This window comes from Callithrix jacchus, chromosome 21, assembly GCF_049354715.1.
Source record: "Callithrix jacchus isolate 240 chromosome 21, calJac240_pri, whole genome shotgun sequence".
Classification (NCBI taxonomy): Eukaryota; Metazoa; Chordata; class Mammalia; order Primates; family Cebidae; genus Callithrix; species Callithrix jacchus.
In genome coordinates, this window is record NC_133522.1 from 34,953,028 (window position 1) to 34,967,611 (window position 14,584).

The following is a 14,584-nucleotide window of genomic DNA, read 5'->3' on the forward strand; positions in this document are numbered from 1 at the left end:
GTGAGAGGCCATGATTCAGAGGAATAGAAACTCCTTCTCTAAGAGAAGCTGGTGGTATGTCCTCCATGGCAGCAAAACACCCCCTTGTCTGAAATCACTGGAAGCTGAGCGTGGTCTGCATACCACCTTCCTATGCAGGCCAATAGAGCCTCAACGACGAAGGGAGCATGCAGCCAGGAATCACACATCTGAAGTAGACAGACACCAAGAAAGAGAGATACACAACTTAATGAACAAAGCAAATCACTTCACACAGTAGCATTTATGCAGCAGACAAATGAGAACTTTGAACAGGTATAAAAACTTAGAGATACAAGAACAGATACAGCATCCACGAAACAAGATATTTTTAAATATTAGAAAAAATGTACTTACCAAATAAAAATCCCAATAAATAATCCAAAAAGTAGCGTATACTCAGCTGATGAGAGGACATGCTAGCTGAAAGCCTGAATTTCCCTCAAAATGGAAGAGAGGATAATGGGTGCTTTGGTGTGCCACTCAGAGCCCCCTCTAGGGACCAAGGCACTCATTCTACCATCTATTGGCTGTTGACGGGTCACATCTAACTCCCTCTCTAGGAATTCTCCTCAGGAAAGAAAGCTTCTTTTCCCAGATAATATCCCCTCCCAAAAGTATACTTCACTTGGATTTAGCACAATCTGAAGTGTCAGCCCAAGTCCAAAGCTCCCAGCAGGGTCAGCTGAGGTCTTTGTTGCGATTGTGTCTCAGGTCAACTTCTCCCTCTACCTCCTACCCGACTTTTCTCTCCACTGGCTGCATTCAAGTGTCCATTTGAGAGTCTGTTTCTGGGTAACCCATCTATCTAAGATAGACAGAAAGAACAAAAACAAAAAGACCTGAAGACATCTAGATATTTGTCCTTCTGTCTAATTGGATTTCTAGGAGACAAGAACAGAGAATGGAGGGAAGGGAAAACCAAAAGTTATCAAAGTAGATTTTCCATGAATGAAAGAGACTGATCAGATTAAAGAGGTTCACCAACTGTTTGACAAGATGAAAAGAAAAAATATATGTATGCATATACGTGTTGTATTAGTCAGTGTTCTCCAGAGAGACAGAACCAACAGGATGTGTGCATGTACAGAAAGAGATGTATTTTCAGGGATTGGCTAAGATGATTATGGAGGCTGACAAGTCTCAAGATCTTCGGGGGCGGGGAGGCAGCAGGATGGAGGCAGAGGAAAAGCCACTGTTGCAGATCAAACCCAAAGGCCATGTGCTGCAGAATTCCCTCCTGCTCGGGGAAAGTCATACTTTTGTTCTACCTAGACCTCCAAGTGATTGGATGAGGCCCTCTCACATTATAGAGTGAAATCTGCTTTCAAGTTCACTAATTTGAATGTTAATCTCATCTAAAAACACCCTAAAACATCCAGAATAATGTTTGACCACATAGCCGAGAGATGTGGCCCAATCAAGTCAACGCATAAAATTAACCATCACACATATACATCTACTATGAGACTTTCAGAAGACCAAAAATAAACACTTCCAGGGTTAAATAAATAAATAATCGACAAACAAATAAGACTGAATTGCCATGATATCTCATTGATACAGAAGGGCTGGGGTCCTGGCTAAAAACCTCACCCTTACGCTTGGAACTTGGCCCTAAGTGAAAGCAGCTGATCTTGTTTTTCTGCCCAAATGTTGCCTTTTTGGCACAGCACACCCCAATCCTGTGCCCATAAAAAGACTTCAGCTGGCAGAACAACACAAGCGGCTGAGCAGCAGGGATACAAGTGGCTGAGTGGCGAGCAGAGAAGGAGCTGAGTATCAGAGACTACAGATGCGGCTAACTTCAGACAGTGCAGCTTCCGGGAAAGTTCATCTTCCTCCCACACCATTCCATTTCTAACTCCCCATCCTGCTTCCCATCTGAGAGCCATTTTCATCGTCTAATAAAATCCTGGGGGGAATAGGGGACAGTGGGGTGGGGAGATGCTGGGGAGGGATAGCATGGGGAGAAATGCCAGGTGTGGGTGAAGGGGAGGAAGGCAGCAAATCACACTGCCACGTGTGTACCTATGCAACTATCTTGCATGTTCTGCACATGTACCCCAAAACCTAAAATGCAATAAAAAAAAAATCCTCCGCATACACTACCCTTCGATCTGTTCATGTGACCTGATTCTTCCTGGACACCAGATGAGAACCCAGGTTCCGAGAGGGAAGGGGGTTGGATGCTGCTGTGGGGCCCGCACAGAACCTACTCTCGCCAGAGAGGAGTGACCAGCCAGTTCCAGTGTGCATTCCCTCTGGTTCCCACACTCACTTGCGCTCCCTCTCGCAAAAAGTGGCCAGCAGCAGGCTGAGTGAAACAAGCCACGCCAATTCCTGCCCACGAAGGGGGTCAAGGGAACCATCTCTTCTGATCATCAGCAACATTGAATGTTAGGAAAACACTGGAGAGTTATCTTCAAAGTTATGAGGGAAAATTATTTTCTACCTAGAATCCTTAATATATAAAAACTGTTTCTTAGGTTGAGGACCGAAATAAAGACATTTGGGATGTTACTCTGGAAACAATTAGCAGAGGATGTATGCCAACTAAATATAAGTCATAAGAAAAAAATACGGTATACTATAAAAGTGTGGATCAGAGAACTATTAAAATATGTAGTTTTTTTTAAAGCCAGTTTCATGCCCATAATTCAGGAGACTTGAGAGACTGCGGTGGGAGGATCCGTTGAGGCAAAGAGTTTGAGACCAGCCTAAGCAACTTAACAAGAACCCATTTCTAAAAAAATTAAAGAATAAAATAACATATGTAGTTAAATCACTGTTAGTTGTTTTTAAAACTTAATAAGTATCTCCAAAATTTTCAGATGATCTAAACATGGGAGGGGGGGTTAAGGGACACTGGAAAAAAAAGAAAAGCATGCCAGAATTTGTATCTTTATTAAGAGAAGATGTGACGCTTACCAATGGCAACACTGAGAAAAATGTGTGTGTGGTGGCTCCTAAATGCACTGACTGGTGTCCTTACAAGGAGAGAAAGCCTTGGAGACACAAAGACACAGGAGAGAAAGCTAAAGAAAGATGAAGGAGCGATGGGAGCTCCGCTGCCACAAGCTGAAGGTGGCCAGGGATTGCTGGAAACCACCAGAAGCTGAAAGACCAAAAGAAGGATTCTTCCCTTCATCAAGGGGCATGGTCCTGCCAACACCTTCATTTCAGACTTCTAATCTACAGGACCAGTAAGAATAAATTTCCTTATTTGTTTACCCAGTTTGTGGTAATTTGTTACCACAGCCCAAGAAACTAATAGAGTAGATAATTAACTTCGAGGAAGAGCAAAAAGGTGTGCAAGAAAGCAAACATACCTGGTATAACACACGGGTCAGATTTCAGTAGCATTTATATAAGCAAAATAATGTTAAAATCAAAATACAATTTTTTTTGAGATAGAGTCTCCATCTGTTATCCAGGCTGGAATACAGCGGTGTAATCTCAACTAACTGTAACCTCCACCTTCCAGGTTCAAGCAATTCTTGTGCCTCAGCTTCCTGAGTAGCTGGGATTTCAGGCACCTGCCACTACACCAGGCTACTTTTTGTATTTTTAGTGAAGACGGGGTTTCACCATGTTGACCAGACTGGTCTTGAACTCTTGACCTCAAGTGATGCACTCTTCTTGGCCTCCCAAAGAGCTAGAATTACAGACATGAGCCACCGTGCCAAGAAATTTTTTTTAAAACCATGGTACCGGCCGGGCTTGGTGGCTCATGCCTATAATCCCAGCACTTTGGGAGGCCAAGGCGGGTGGATCACGAGGTCAAGAGATCCAGACCATCCTCGTCAACAAGGTGAAACCCCGTCTCTACTAAAAATACAAAAATTAGCTGGGCATGGTGGCGCGTGTCTGTAGTCCCAGCTACTCGGGAGGCTGAGGCAGGAGAATTGCTTGAACCCAGGAGGCAGAGGTTGCAGTGAGCCGAGATGGTGCCATTGCACTCCAGCCTGGGTAACAAGAGCGAAACTCCATCTCAAAAAAAACAAACCATGGTACCATGGTTGTGAAGAAAGGGAGCAGGGGACTGGCAACTGTACGTGTTTATTAGAGACAGGAGAATTATTCTTACTTCCAGTCATAGAAACTCTATAGATAATGCTTAATGTTTAAATATGAAGTACTATTATAAGGTTAGTATACAGAGATATGGAAATGAATGACAAAAGAAACAGATAAAAGTTGAAGGTGGTCTTCTGAAGAGAAATTGGATGTTGGGTGCTAGAAAATGCTGCTTTTTCACAGTAAATTACGTAGAACTATTTGCCCTATTAAACTATTTATCAACTTTCACAAACTAAAGACAAAACTTAAGGTAAAATAATCAAAAATGAATAATTTACAAAGAAAGAAACAAATGAACACATTCCTAACATTAAATAGCAATGAGACCGATTTAAAATAAACAAGTAGAGAAAGAACACTGATTTCATTTGTAATATTTTAGTTCTTGTATTTAAAAAATATTTTGAGAAAGCATGATAAAATACTGTCATTTCTGGGTTTAAAACTCAGGGTTTTAAAATTTGTAACCTGGCTGGGCACATTACAGGCTCACGCCTTGTAATCCCAGCACTTTGGGAGACTGGGGCAGGTGGATCACCTGAAGTCAGGAGTTTGAGACCAGTCTGGCCAACATGGAGAAACCCCGTCTCTACTAAAAATACAAAAATGAGCGCGGTGTGGAGGCAGGTGCTACTCGGGAGGCTGAGGCAGGAGAATTGCTTGAACCTGGGAAGCAGAGGTTGCAGTGAGCCAAGATCGCCACTGAACTCCAGACTGAGGGGATAGAACAAGAGTCTGTCTCCAAATAAATAAATTAAATTAAATTTGTGACCCAAATACTTTTCTGTATTTTTATTTCTCAAATGTAAAAAACTAGCTGTAAAAATGTTTCATTGGAACAAACCAGAAACCGACTCAAAAAGAATGCAAATACCTGAATAGTCTAATAACTTATAGAAGATGTTCCAACACATCAAAGATCCATCCATTCAAAAGGCACCAAGCCCAGCCAGTTTTATGGTTTTTTACCTAATGTTCCAGAAACAGTGTCCTAACTAATACAATGAGGATAGCATAATCGTGATAAAAAAATCAGAGCCAGATTATTAACCTCCCAAATTCAGCAGTGTATTAAACCACATCATCTTGCTTGAGTGAGGTTTATAAAAGGAGTGCATTCATGATTCCTCAGGAAGGCAATTTATATAAAGTACAGTAAAAAATCAAATGAGAAAAGTCTTCATCTGTATAGTGTAAAGCTTAAAGTTCAGCTGACAAAAAAAAAAAATAGTAAAATTTATTATATATTTTTTCAAATCCTTGTAAACTAGGAATAAAACAGAATTTCCAAACATCATTAGAATGAAGAAAGAACATTCACCTTAGTCAAAAACAACTCAGAATGTACACTATCAGGTTCTAGTTCACAGAATAAAATTTAAATGTTCAAAAAAGGAATGCAAATGTCAATGGTAATAGATTATACAACTGTCTACTTAGAAATTTCAAGGAGGGCCACAGACAAATTTAGAATTAACACTCAAGAACACACTGGTCCCCCGGAACCCCACCCCGCTTCCCAGGCCTGTGACCGAAGGCGTGCGCATGCGCGAGCCTGGCGCAGGCTCGTGGGACGCACCGCAGGAAGATGGCAGCCCTGAGTTTCCCCACGCCATTGCACGGACACGTGGGCCGCGGCACCTTCAGCGACGTGTACGAGCCCGCGGAGGACACGTTCCTGCTTTTGGACGTGCTCGAGGCAGCGGCTGCCGAGCTGGCAGGGTGCGAGGAGGGATGGGGCTCTGACGGGAGAGGGCTGGGGCGTTCTGAAGAAGTGGCGATGGCGGAGGACTGGGACGGTGGTTGTCGCCGCCCTGAGCCGGAGGAGGCGGGGTCCACTTGCAGATGATTGACAGCAGGACGCCCTAACTGAGTATTTTCCTGTGGATACAAGTAATGAGTGTGCCGAGGACACATCTCCTTTGCCAGGCAGCTGCTCTGGTTTCGAGCTCCCGATACCATGCAAAGACGTACCTTTTCCTGTCACATGTTAATCTGAAGAACACCAGTCCCTGAGAGAAGCGGTAGTGTAACACGTTTGGAAACAAAGTGTTCTGAAAACATTGCTTATTGATATTAATTTTTAAAGCATTAAATATTGAAATTTCGTGGTATTGAGTTACTCAGCACATAGAAAGCACCCTCTAGCAATGGAAGGACCCAAACATGAAAGAAAGTTATGTTACTGGAGTGGGGAAATATTTTTAAACCCATCGAATAGCATAGTCTATCACCAGCCAGTCCTCACATGTGGCTACAGAGCACTTGAAGTGTGGCTAGTGATAATGAGGAATTTTTCATTTAATTGTTACCAAAAAAATTTAAAAAGTTACATGCTGCTAGCAGATCATAGTCTACCCTAGCACTTTACAACGATTTCAATGGATTTGTTGAAGTGATCGCCATCTATTTTAAATCAATAGCAGAAAGAATGAATACTGACGTTGTGATTTTTAAATCCAAGGAATTTGAGTTGTTAGATTTGTTTGAAGATAAGACTTGAACTGGATTTCCTCAGCATGGAACAAACAGCTGTCAGGTTTCAAAGATCTATATTGTATTTATTTATCCCTCTTAAATTTGGTCCTATTTTTCCACGTATAAAATGCCCCAGCTCTTATTAAACTTGTCTTTCATTGTAGATGATGGAACGTTTGGATTTACTGGAATACAGAGTGGAACAGGACTGTTTTATAACTTGTCTTTTTTTCTCTAGATAGCCCAGAAAGATTTACGAGCACAAACTGCACTGCAAAATATGCTGTAAAAGGAACCGATTTGGTTATAAAGCCTTGGGTTATTTCTAGTCCTGGAATTCTAATTATTTATGAGACCATGATAGTTATTTTCAAAGAGAAGCCACCTGGTGAGATTCACAGACCTTACTACCACCTAGTAAAGACTTGTCAGATGTGCAGACTGGTTCCAAAAGTTTAAAACCTCTGGAGCTTGTTGCTGGGTAGTTATTTGGGGAGTTTAGTGCTAAAAATTTCCCTAAATGCCATCAAGCTGATCTTGTAATGGGGATAATTTATGCTTTTGATGCATGTATAACATTATACAGGCCTGGCACTGTGGTTGTCCTAACTACTTGGGAGGCTGAGGTGGGAGGATCACTTGAGCCCAGGAGTTAAAGGCTGCAGTAAGCTATGGTGGCACCACTACACTCTAGCCTAGGTGACAGAGCAAGAGGCTGTCTCTAAAAAAGAAACAACTTCCAAGATTATAGTCAAGAAAATAAATTTAATGGAAAGATAAAATACAGTAGAATGAAGATTTTATAGTTAACAGCATTCTAAGATGGTTAACATTTGAAAAGCAGCAGATACAATTTTCCCAATTAGCATATAGCTGTACAGAAAAGGAATTCTTGTCCTGCTCTAAGTCTATTATTAGGGGACATTTTAATTCTCTAGGATATACGGCTCTATGAATGTTAGGTATTAAAAGATAGAGGTACTTTTTTCAAAAATAAATTTTGTAATAATACAAACCCTACCATTTTAGGAAATACTAAGCTAAGAGCTTATTGTGTGAAGGAATGATGTCTTTCATATTAATATTTCCAACCCTAGAGTAACATTTTTCAATACTTTTTAATGTAATGATTTGTTGAAATTAACTGAAAGCCATGTTTGGTAATATATAACTTTTATGGACTTAATATAACATACTCAAAATAGTAATAATTTTGAGTTACACAATATTAAGTACAAAGTAGTTGTCAGAGCTTATGAATTTCCTTTCTGTTTTTGTATATTTGCAAGTGAGTGATGATGCTAGAGAAATATACATGCTAGAAATAAAACTAGCACAAGAGTTTTCTGTTAAGAGTATTTTGATTCTACTGTAATAATATTTATTTTGGTTTTTTTTTTAGAGTGGAAATATGCCTGGAAGTAGGGGCAGGGTCTGGTGTAGTTTCTGCATTCCTAGCCTCTATGATAGGTCCTCAGGCTTTGTACATGTAAGTATATCATATTCATGTAGATCTTCCACTGACAGGTTAACTATGATAACTCGAATGAAATAATTTTTAAGTAAACACTATGTATCTTATAGTATTTAAGTGTAGTAAGAACCCAGATTACAGATTATGCTTCTCTAAAGATTATTACTTTATGTTTCAAACTGCTCCATCATACAGCATAATTATAGAAGCAGCATAATTTTAGATCATCTCTAAATTTGATTTGTTTCTTAGGTAAATAATTTGATAATTATAAGAAATTTAAAGTTGCTTAAATTTATTTATAGAAAAATTAGAGAATATAGAAAAGTATAAAGAAGAAAATTAAAATCACCTGTAAATTTTACCATACATAGTCCAACTGTGTTTCCTTCTTTTTTTTTTTCATTTCCTATGTTTTTAATTTAATTTTCTCTAATAAGCATTTTCCTATCAAAAATTCCTTTCAAATTTCATTTTTGGTGACTACATATTACTCCTTCATTGGATGTATCAGAATTTCATAAATTCCTTCAGATGTGTGTGCATGTATCTGCATTCTTCTACTCTTGGACATTGTATCAGTATAGCAGTCTTTTTCATCAATTGAACAAATCCTTGTTCTCTTTTTCTTTGCCATTATTGAAAGCATTCTATTTTTTTTCTAAATCTCTTCTGGGTAGAATTAATGGAGCATCCCTTGAAATTATTCAGTAACAGATTTGCCTTGTGGACATAGGATATAGTTTCCTTCCATTTCTGTTTATAGGTGCACTGATGTCAACCCTGAGGCAGCAGCTTGTACCCTAGAGACAGCACGCTGTAACGGAGTCCACATTCAACCAGTTATTACAGATTTGGTAAGCTATTAATCTTTGTCCAATGATAATTTTATGTTCAAATAAGGTTAAGATGTTTTAGGACAAAGATACTTTGGTAAGTAATTAACTTTTGACCCACTAAAAAGTATACCCCATACCCCATACAATGTAATTCTTCATTGATGTAATCCATCTTTTCCACAATTCAAAAGGAATTTATATTAACTTATGTGAATCAGGCTTCTTTAGTCAGAAGTGACAGTGAACCCAGTTCAAACTGACGTAAATACAAAAAGTTAGTCCAGGTGTAGGCTCATGCCTTTAATCCCAGCACTCTGGGATGCCAAGGCAGGACAATTGCTTGAGCCCAGGAGTTCAAGACCAGCATGTACAATATAGTAAGACCTCATTTCTACAAAAAATAAAAATTAAAAAAAACACCTGGGTGTGGTTGTGCACACCTGTGGTGCCAGCTACTTGGGAGGCTGAGGTGGGAGGATCGCTTGAGCCTGGGAAGTCGAGGCTGCCATAAGCCATGAGCCATGATCATGCCTCTGCACTCCAGCCTGGGGGACAGAACAAGGCCTTGTCTCAAAAAAAAAAAAAAGAAAAGAAAAGAAAAGAAAATGATGGCTTCAGCACAGCTACTTCCAGGAATTCAAATAATGTTGTAGACATCTTTTTCTTATCTCTGAACTTCTTTCTGGTGGTTCTATTCCTAGGCAGTCTTTCCCTTCATGGTAACAAGATGTTTGCATATCTATATCTTATTTCTCAGCGACTTCCCAAGGAAAGAATCCCTTTCTATTCAGTTACTCTGGAAGAGGCCCCAGATGAGTATTATTTGGATCAACTTGGATTATGTGCCTATCTCTCAACCTTTTGCTGTGGCCAAAGGAGATTTGAGTATGGAGATGATTGGCTTCAACCTGGCTCACAGTCCCATCCCAGGAGCTGGGTTGGGATAAACCCTGCTCAGGCCACTTAGATCAAGAATGATGGGAGGTAGAGCTTCCCTAACAAAAGTCAAGGAAATTAAATCAGAAGAAAGGGGCAGTGGGTCCTCAGTAGAAAGGGGCAGTGGGTCCTCAGTAGAAAGGGGCAGTGGGTCCTCAGTAGAACTGCACAACCATCATTGTAAGAAGTTAACATCACACATTTTCAAGCGGCAGTTGTTAAAATATTTTATATAAGTAAGTTAATTTTAAATTTGTGGGTTTTTAATTTATATGTGTGATATACCTTTTTATAGGCAAAAATAATAATAGCATGCATCAGGTAGACATATGAAATACAAAATACTTCTGTGTTCCTTAACCTGCACTTTTCTTATGATGAGGGTAGCTTTCCTGTTTTTTTTTTTTTTAATTTACAAATGATTTTGTACCTTAGAAGGAATTACACTAAAGAGATAAGAAATTATTTTCATATTATTATAAGTTGTTACTGCTAATAAAAACTAGAGAATCAAGACAGGCACTCCAGTGATTTACATGAGATTCATGGGGTGATTTTTTTTTAATTTTAAAAATTTCTTTCTTTTTTTTTTTCTTTGAGACAGAGTCTCACTCTGTCACCCAGGCTGAAGTGTAGTGGCAAAATCTCAGCTCACTGCAACCTCTGCCTCCTGGGTTGAAGCAGTTCTCCTGCCTCAGCCTCCCAGGATTACAGGCACCCACCACTGCGCCTGGCTAGTTTTTGTATTTTTAGTAGAGACTGGGTTCCATCATGTTGGCCATGGTTGGCCAGGCTGGTCTCAAACTCTTGACCTCAGGTGATCCACCCACCTCAGCCTCCCAGAGTGCTGGGATTACAGGGGTGAGCCACCAAGCCTGGCCTAAAATGTCTTTAATGTGTCCATAATTAGTATTAAGTGTTTTTGATAGAATGGTGAAACACCAGGGATAGAAGAAATTATAGAACAATATCCAGTAAATTATAGTAGGTATATGTAGAGACATGGGAAAATTGTGAAAATATTAGCAAATATACTTGCAAACTTGTATCCAGGTCTATATTGATTATACAGAATTAGAGTTTGCTTCCTTATTTCATCTTCTAAACGTGAACCCAGAGTATAAATATATATGCTGTTGAGGAGTACAGGCTTTTTATATTCATTCTGATAAATAGTCTAATTTTCATATTTTTATTTAATTGCATATATTATTTATCTGAGTGAAAATTTAAAAATATTTAACTTCATTTCTCTCCACAAGTGCAGCCCCAACACATTATTTTCCCAAAAATATGGGAGATGATTTTTAAAGATTGATTTATCAATTATTTAATTCAGAGTTTAATGTAAAATTCTCACTGTTGAATACATTTAGGTTAAAGGCTTGCTACCAAGATTGAAGGAAAAAGTTGATCTTCTGGTGTTTAACCCCCCCTATGTAGTGACTCCGTCTGAAGAGGTAAAACATACAACAAAATGTAATTATTAATATTTTCAATTATTTTGTTTGTAAAATCAAATGAATGACAGTCTATGACGTCAGTCAGCTGCTACTATCACAGACTACTCTGATTTTACTCCTAATTGTCAGCAATTGGGTCCTATTAATAGACCGAGGAAAGGAACCTTTGATGGAAATACAAACTATGATACATATTTATCATTAAAAATCACATTCAAATCAGGCCATGGAGTTTATATTCATATATTTGACTATATATGTACATATATATTATATCCTTTATCATGAATAAAAAAATTTACAAAACAAAATGTTTTAACTGGCTGGGTGTGGTGGTTCACACCTGTAATCCCAGCACTTTGGGAGGCCAAAGCGGGCAGATTACCTGAGGTCAAGAGTTCAAGACCATCCTGGCCAACATGGTGAAACCCCGTCTCTACTAAAATTATAAAAATTAGCCAGGCGTGGTGGCACACACCTGGAATCCCAGCTACTTAGGAGGCTGAGGCAGGAGAATTTCTTGCGCCTGGGAGACGGAGGTTACAGTGAGCCAAGACTGGCCACTGCTCTCCAGCCTGGCTGGCAGAGTGAGACTCCGTCTCAAAAAAAAAAAAATGTTTTAACCAACGTTAAATTCACGTGGGAATTCCTTCTGAACGTTTCAGGTTTCCTACTTTCTCAGGTATTTCTAAAAAGTGGAAGAGTGGAACCAATTCTCATTTCAGATAGGGAAAAGAAATAATCTTGAAATATATTAATTTTTTAAATCTCAGTGATGAAGAGGTAAACAACATTAATCTTTTCCCAGGAATGGTCAAAGTTTAATAATGGGCTAAGACTCGCTTTCCTTTCATTATTATGTTTTTTATTCTTTGATAATTATTCCCTGGCAAGGCTGGTAAACATTACATTCACCTCAACACCAAGATGGGAAAGATTCATTTGACTACTGTTGCTACTGATGGCAGTTAAACAGTGAAGAAGCTATTGCTCTGCTGCTGATGAACTCATATGACAAGGAAGTCATAAGGTGAACAGCAGTTGAGGGAAATGCAGCTTAATGAAGCTCTTTAGAAAAGCATTATCAAACTGGTGGGAAGACTAATCAATGAAAAGGAGATTCTGGGAACATGGTGACCTGAATGGGTTTCCTTTCTTCCATGTTTCTAGCCCAGTGCTTCTGAGCCTTACAGATACTGGGACATATAGATGATTGAGTGTAGGCAGTGCCTTGGGCTTTTCTGCTGTTCCAAAGGAGTGAAAAACTGTCATATTCTCATGAGCTGCGCAATTAGCTAGAAAGCAGGATCAAAATACAACACAGCAAAGATGTCTTGGAGCTTCAAAATATGTTTTATACAGTAAAACATTAGGCAGTAAATTAAAAAAGAATGTGATCACTGTGAAGACCTGAATCAGTGGTCTGGAAACCCAATGAAAGAAAGATTTCAGTGCACAGAGCATGAAAATATGGAGAAGAATTCAAAAAGGTAAAAGAGACTCAGAGATTAGATCCAGGAAACATTATATACAAATAATAAGAGTTTGTGTTTATAACAAGCTGTGGCTATACTTACTAATATATCCAGAAACATGAAATTAGATGCTGTTGATTTGTGCCAGCAGCACAAATAGGGAGTTTAGCCCAGGAGAAAAGCAGAGAGAATGCCAGGAAGAGGAAGTTTTCAGATGGAAAGTCTTAAAGAAAAACAGAGGAAATGATACATTTCCTAATATGATTCACTTTGTGGAAAATTGTATTGAGAAGCTTATGATAGGTGTGGGAATAATCAGAGTCAAAAAAAATTAAGCAAATGGACCTAGTGAATGCCCCTTAACAGCCAACTAAGATGTAACTTTTCTCCTGGAAAATATTATATAGCTCTTAAAAGAATGAATTTACAGTAGAGACAGGGTTTCATCACATTGGCCAGGCTGGTCTTGAACTCCTGACCTCAAGTTATCCACCTGCTTTGGCCTCCCAATGTGCTGGGATTACAGGTGTGAGCCTCCACACCCGGCCTCGATTCACTTATGAATTTTCTGTAGTCATAAAAACAGGGTTTTGAAACATTGAAGATGATCTGGCCATGATCTTTAATCTTCAGAATCTTTGTTGATGTCATCAGCATTGACAAGAAGGGAGAGAATTTCCATCTGATCTGTGACACCAAGGGTCGCTTTGCTGTACATCATATTACACCTGAGAAGGCCAAGTACAAGTTTTGCAAAGGGAGAAAAATCTTTGTGGGCACAAAGGGAATCCCTCATCTGGTGACACATGATGCTTACACCATCTGCTACCCTGATCCCCTCATCAAGGTGAATGATACCATTCAGATTGATTTAGAGACTGGCAAGATTACTCATTTCATCAAGTTTGATGTGGTAACCTGTGCATGGTGACTGGAGGTGCTAACCTGGGAAGAATTGATGTGGTCACCAACAGAGAGAGGCACCCTGGATCTTTTGACATGGTTTACATGAAACATGTTAATGCCAACAGCTTTGCCACTTGACTTTCCAGTGTTTTTGTTATTGGCAAGAGCAGCAAACCATGGATTTCTCTTAAACCGAAGTAAGAGTATCCACTTCACCATTGCCGAAGAGAGAGACAAGGCTGGCGGCCAAACAGAGCAGTGGGTGAAATGGTCCCTGGGTGACATTAGATCTTTGTACATAATTAAAAATAATGTGGCATGATTAATAGCAAAAAAGAAAAAAGAATGAGTTAGAACTATAGCAAACGATAGAAGATTTATAAAGCACTGGTGAATGAGAAAAGCTAGATGCTAGTAAGTGTACATCCTGTCTTTGTAAAACATGGCAAAAAAGAAAAACCTATGTGTGTAGTAGAAGATAGGGGAAAGGCAGACAGACAAAACAGTAAAATCAAAACGTGGCATTTTTTTCTTCAAGCTCTGTTCAACTTACAGATGTGGCTTTTTAAAAGCAGGTATGTAAACATTTCTCTTCATAAAGGTATACGTGTATAAGGTTTAGCTATAAAGGAATTATTTTTAATAAGGAAATATATGCTATATTAAATGAATAAATAGAAGGCACTATTGTGTAAAAATAATTTAAATTAAAATATGGACATAGGACCCAAGAGAAAATGTTGTGTTAGGGTTAAAGTAACTTCTGAGTGACACCTTCAAAACATTCTTTAATCTTGAAAATAATATACAAGGCCAGGCGCAGTGGCTCACACCTGTAATTTCAGCACTTTGGGAGGCCGAGGCAGATGGATCATGAGGTCAAGAGATCAAGACCATCCTGGTCAACATGGT

The 14,584-nt window shown here is 39.1% G+C and overlaps 1 protein-coding gene across 5 annotated transcripts in view; it reads left to right on the forward strand.

Annotated features, from left to right (window-relative positions):
* The first annotated feature begins 5,669 nt into the window (after window positions 1-5,669).
* Window positions 5,670-14,584, forward strand: part of HEMK2 (HemK methyltransferase 2, ETF1 glutamine and histone H4 lysine) — a 30,053-nt gene continuing 21,138 nt past the window's right edge. For 2 of the 5 annotated variants that reach the window (XM_017967167.4, XM_002761333.7), the window contains exons 1-4: window positions 5,670-5,823; window positions 7,982-8,068; window positions 8,820-8,910; window positions 11,205-11,288. In XM_017967167.4, the coding sequence (XP_017822656.4) occupies window positions 5,690-5,823; window positions 7,982-8,068; window positions 8,820-8,910; window positions 11,205-11,288 (396 nt within the window). In that variant the 5' untranslated portion in view covers window positions 5,670-5,689. Of the gene's footprint in view, window positions 5,824-7,981; window positions 8,069-8,819; window positions 8,911-11,204; window positions 11,308-14,584 lie in introns of all 5 variants that reach the window. The other 3 variants (XM_017967168.4, XM_002761334.7, XM_078358431.1) reach the window with 2 other exon arrangements.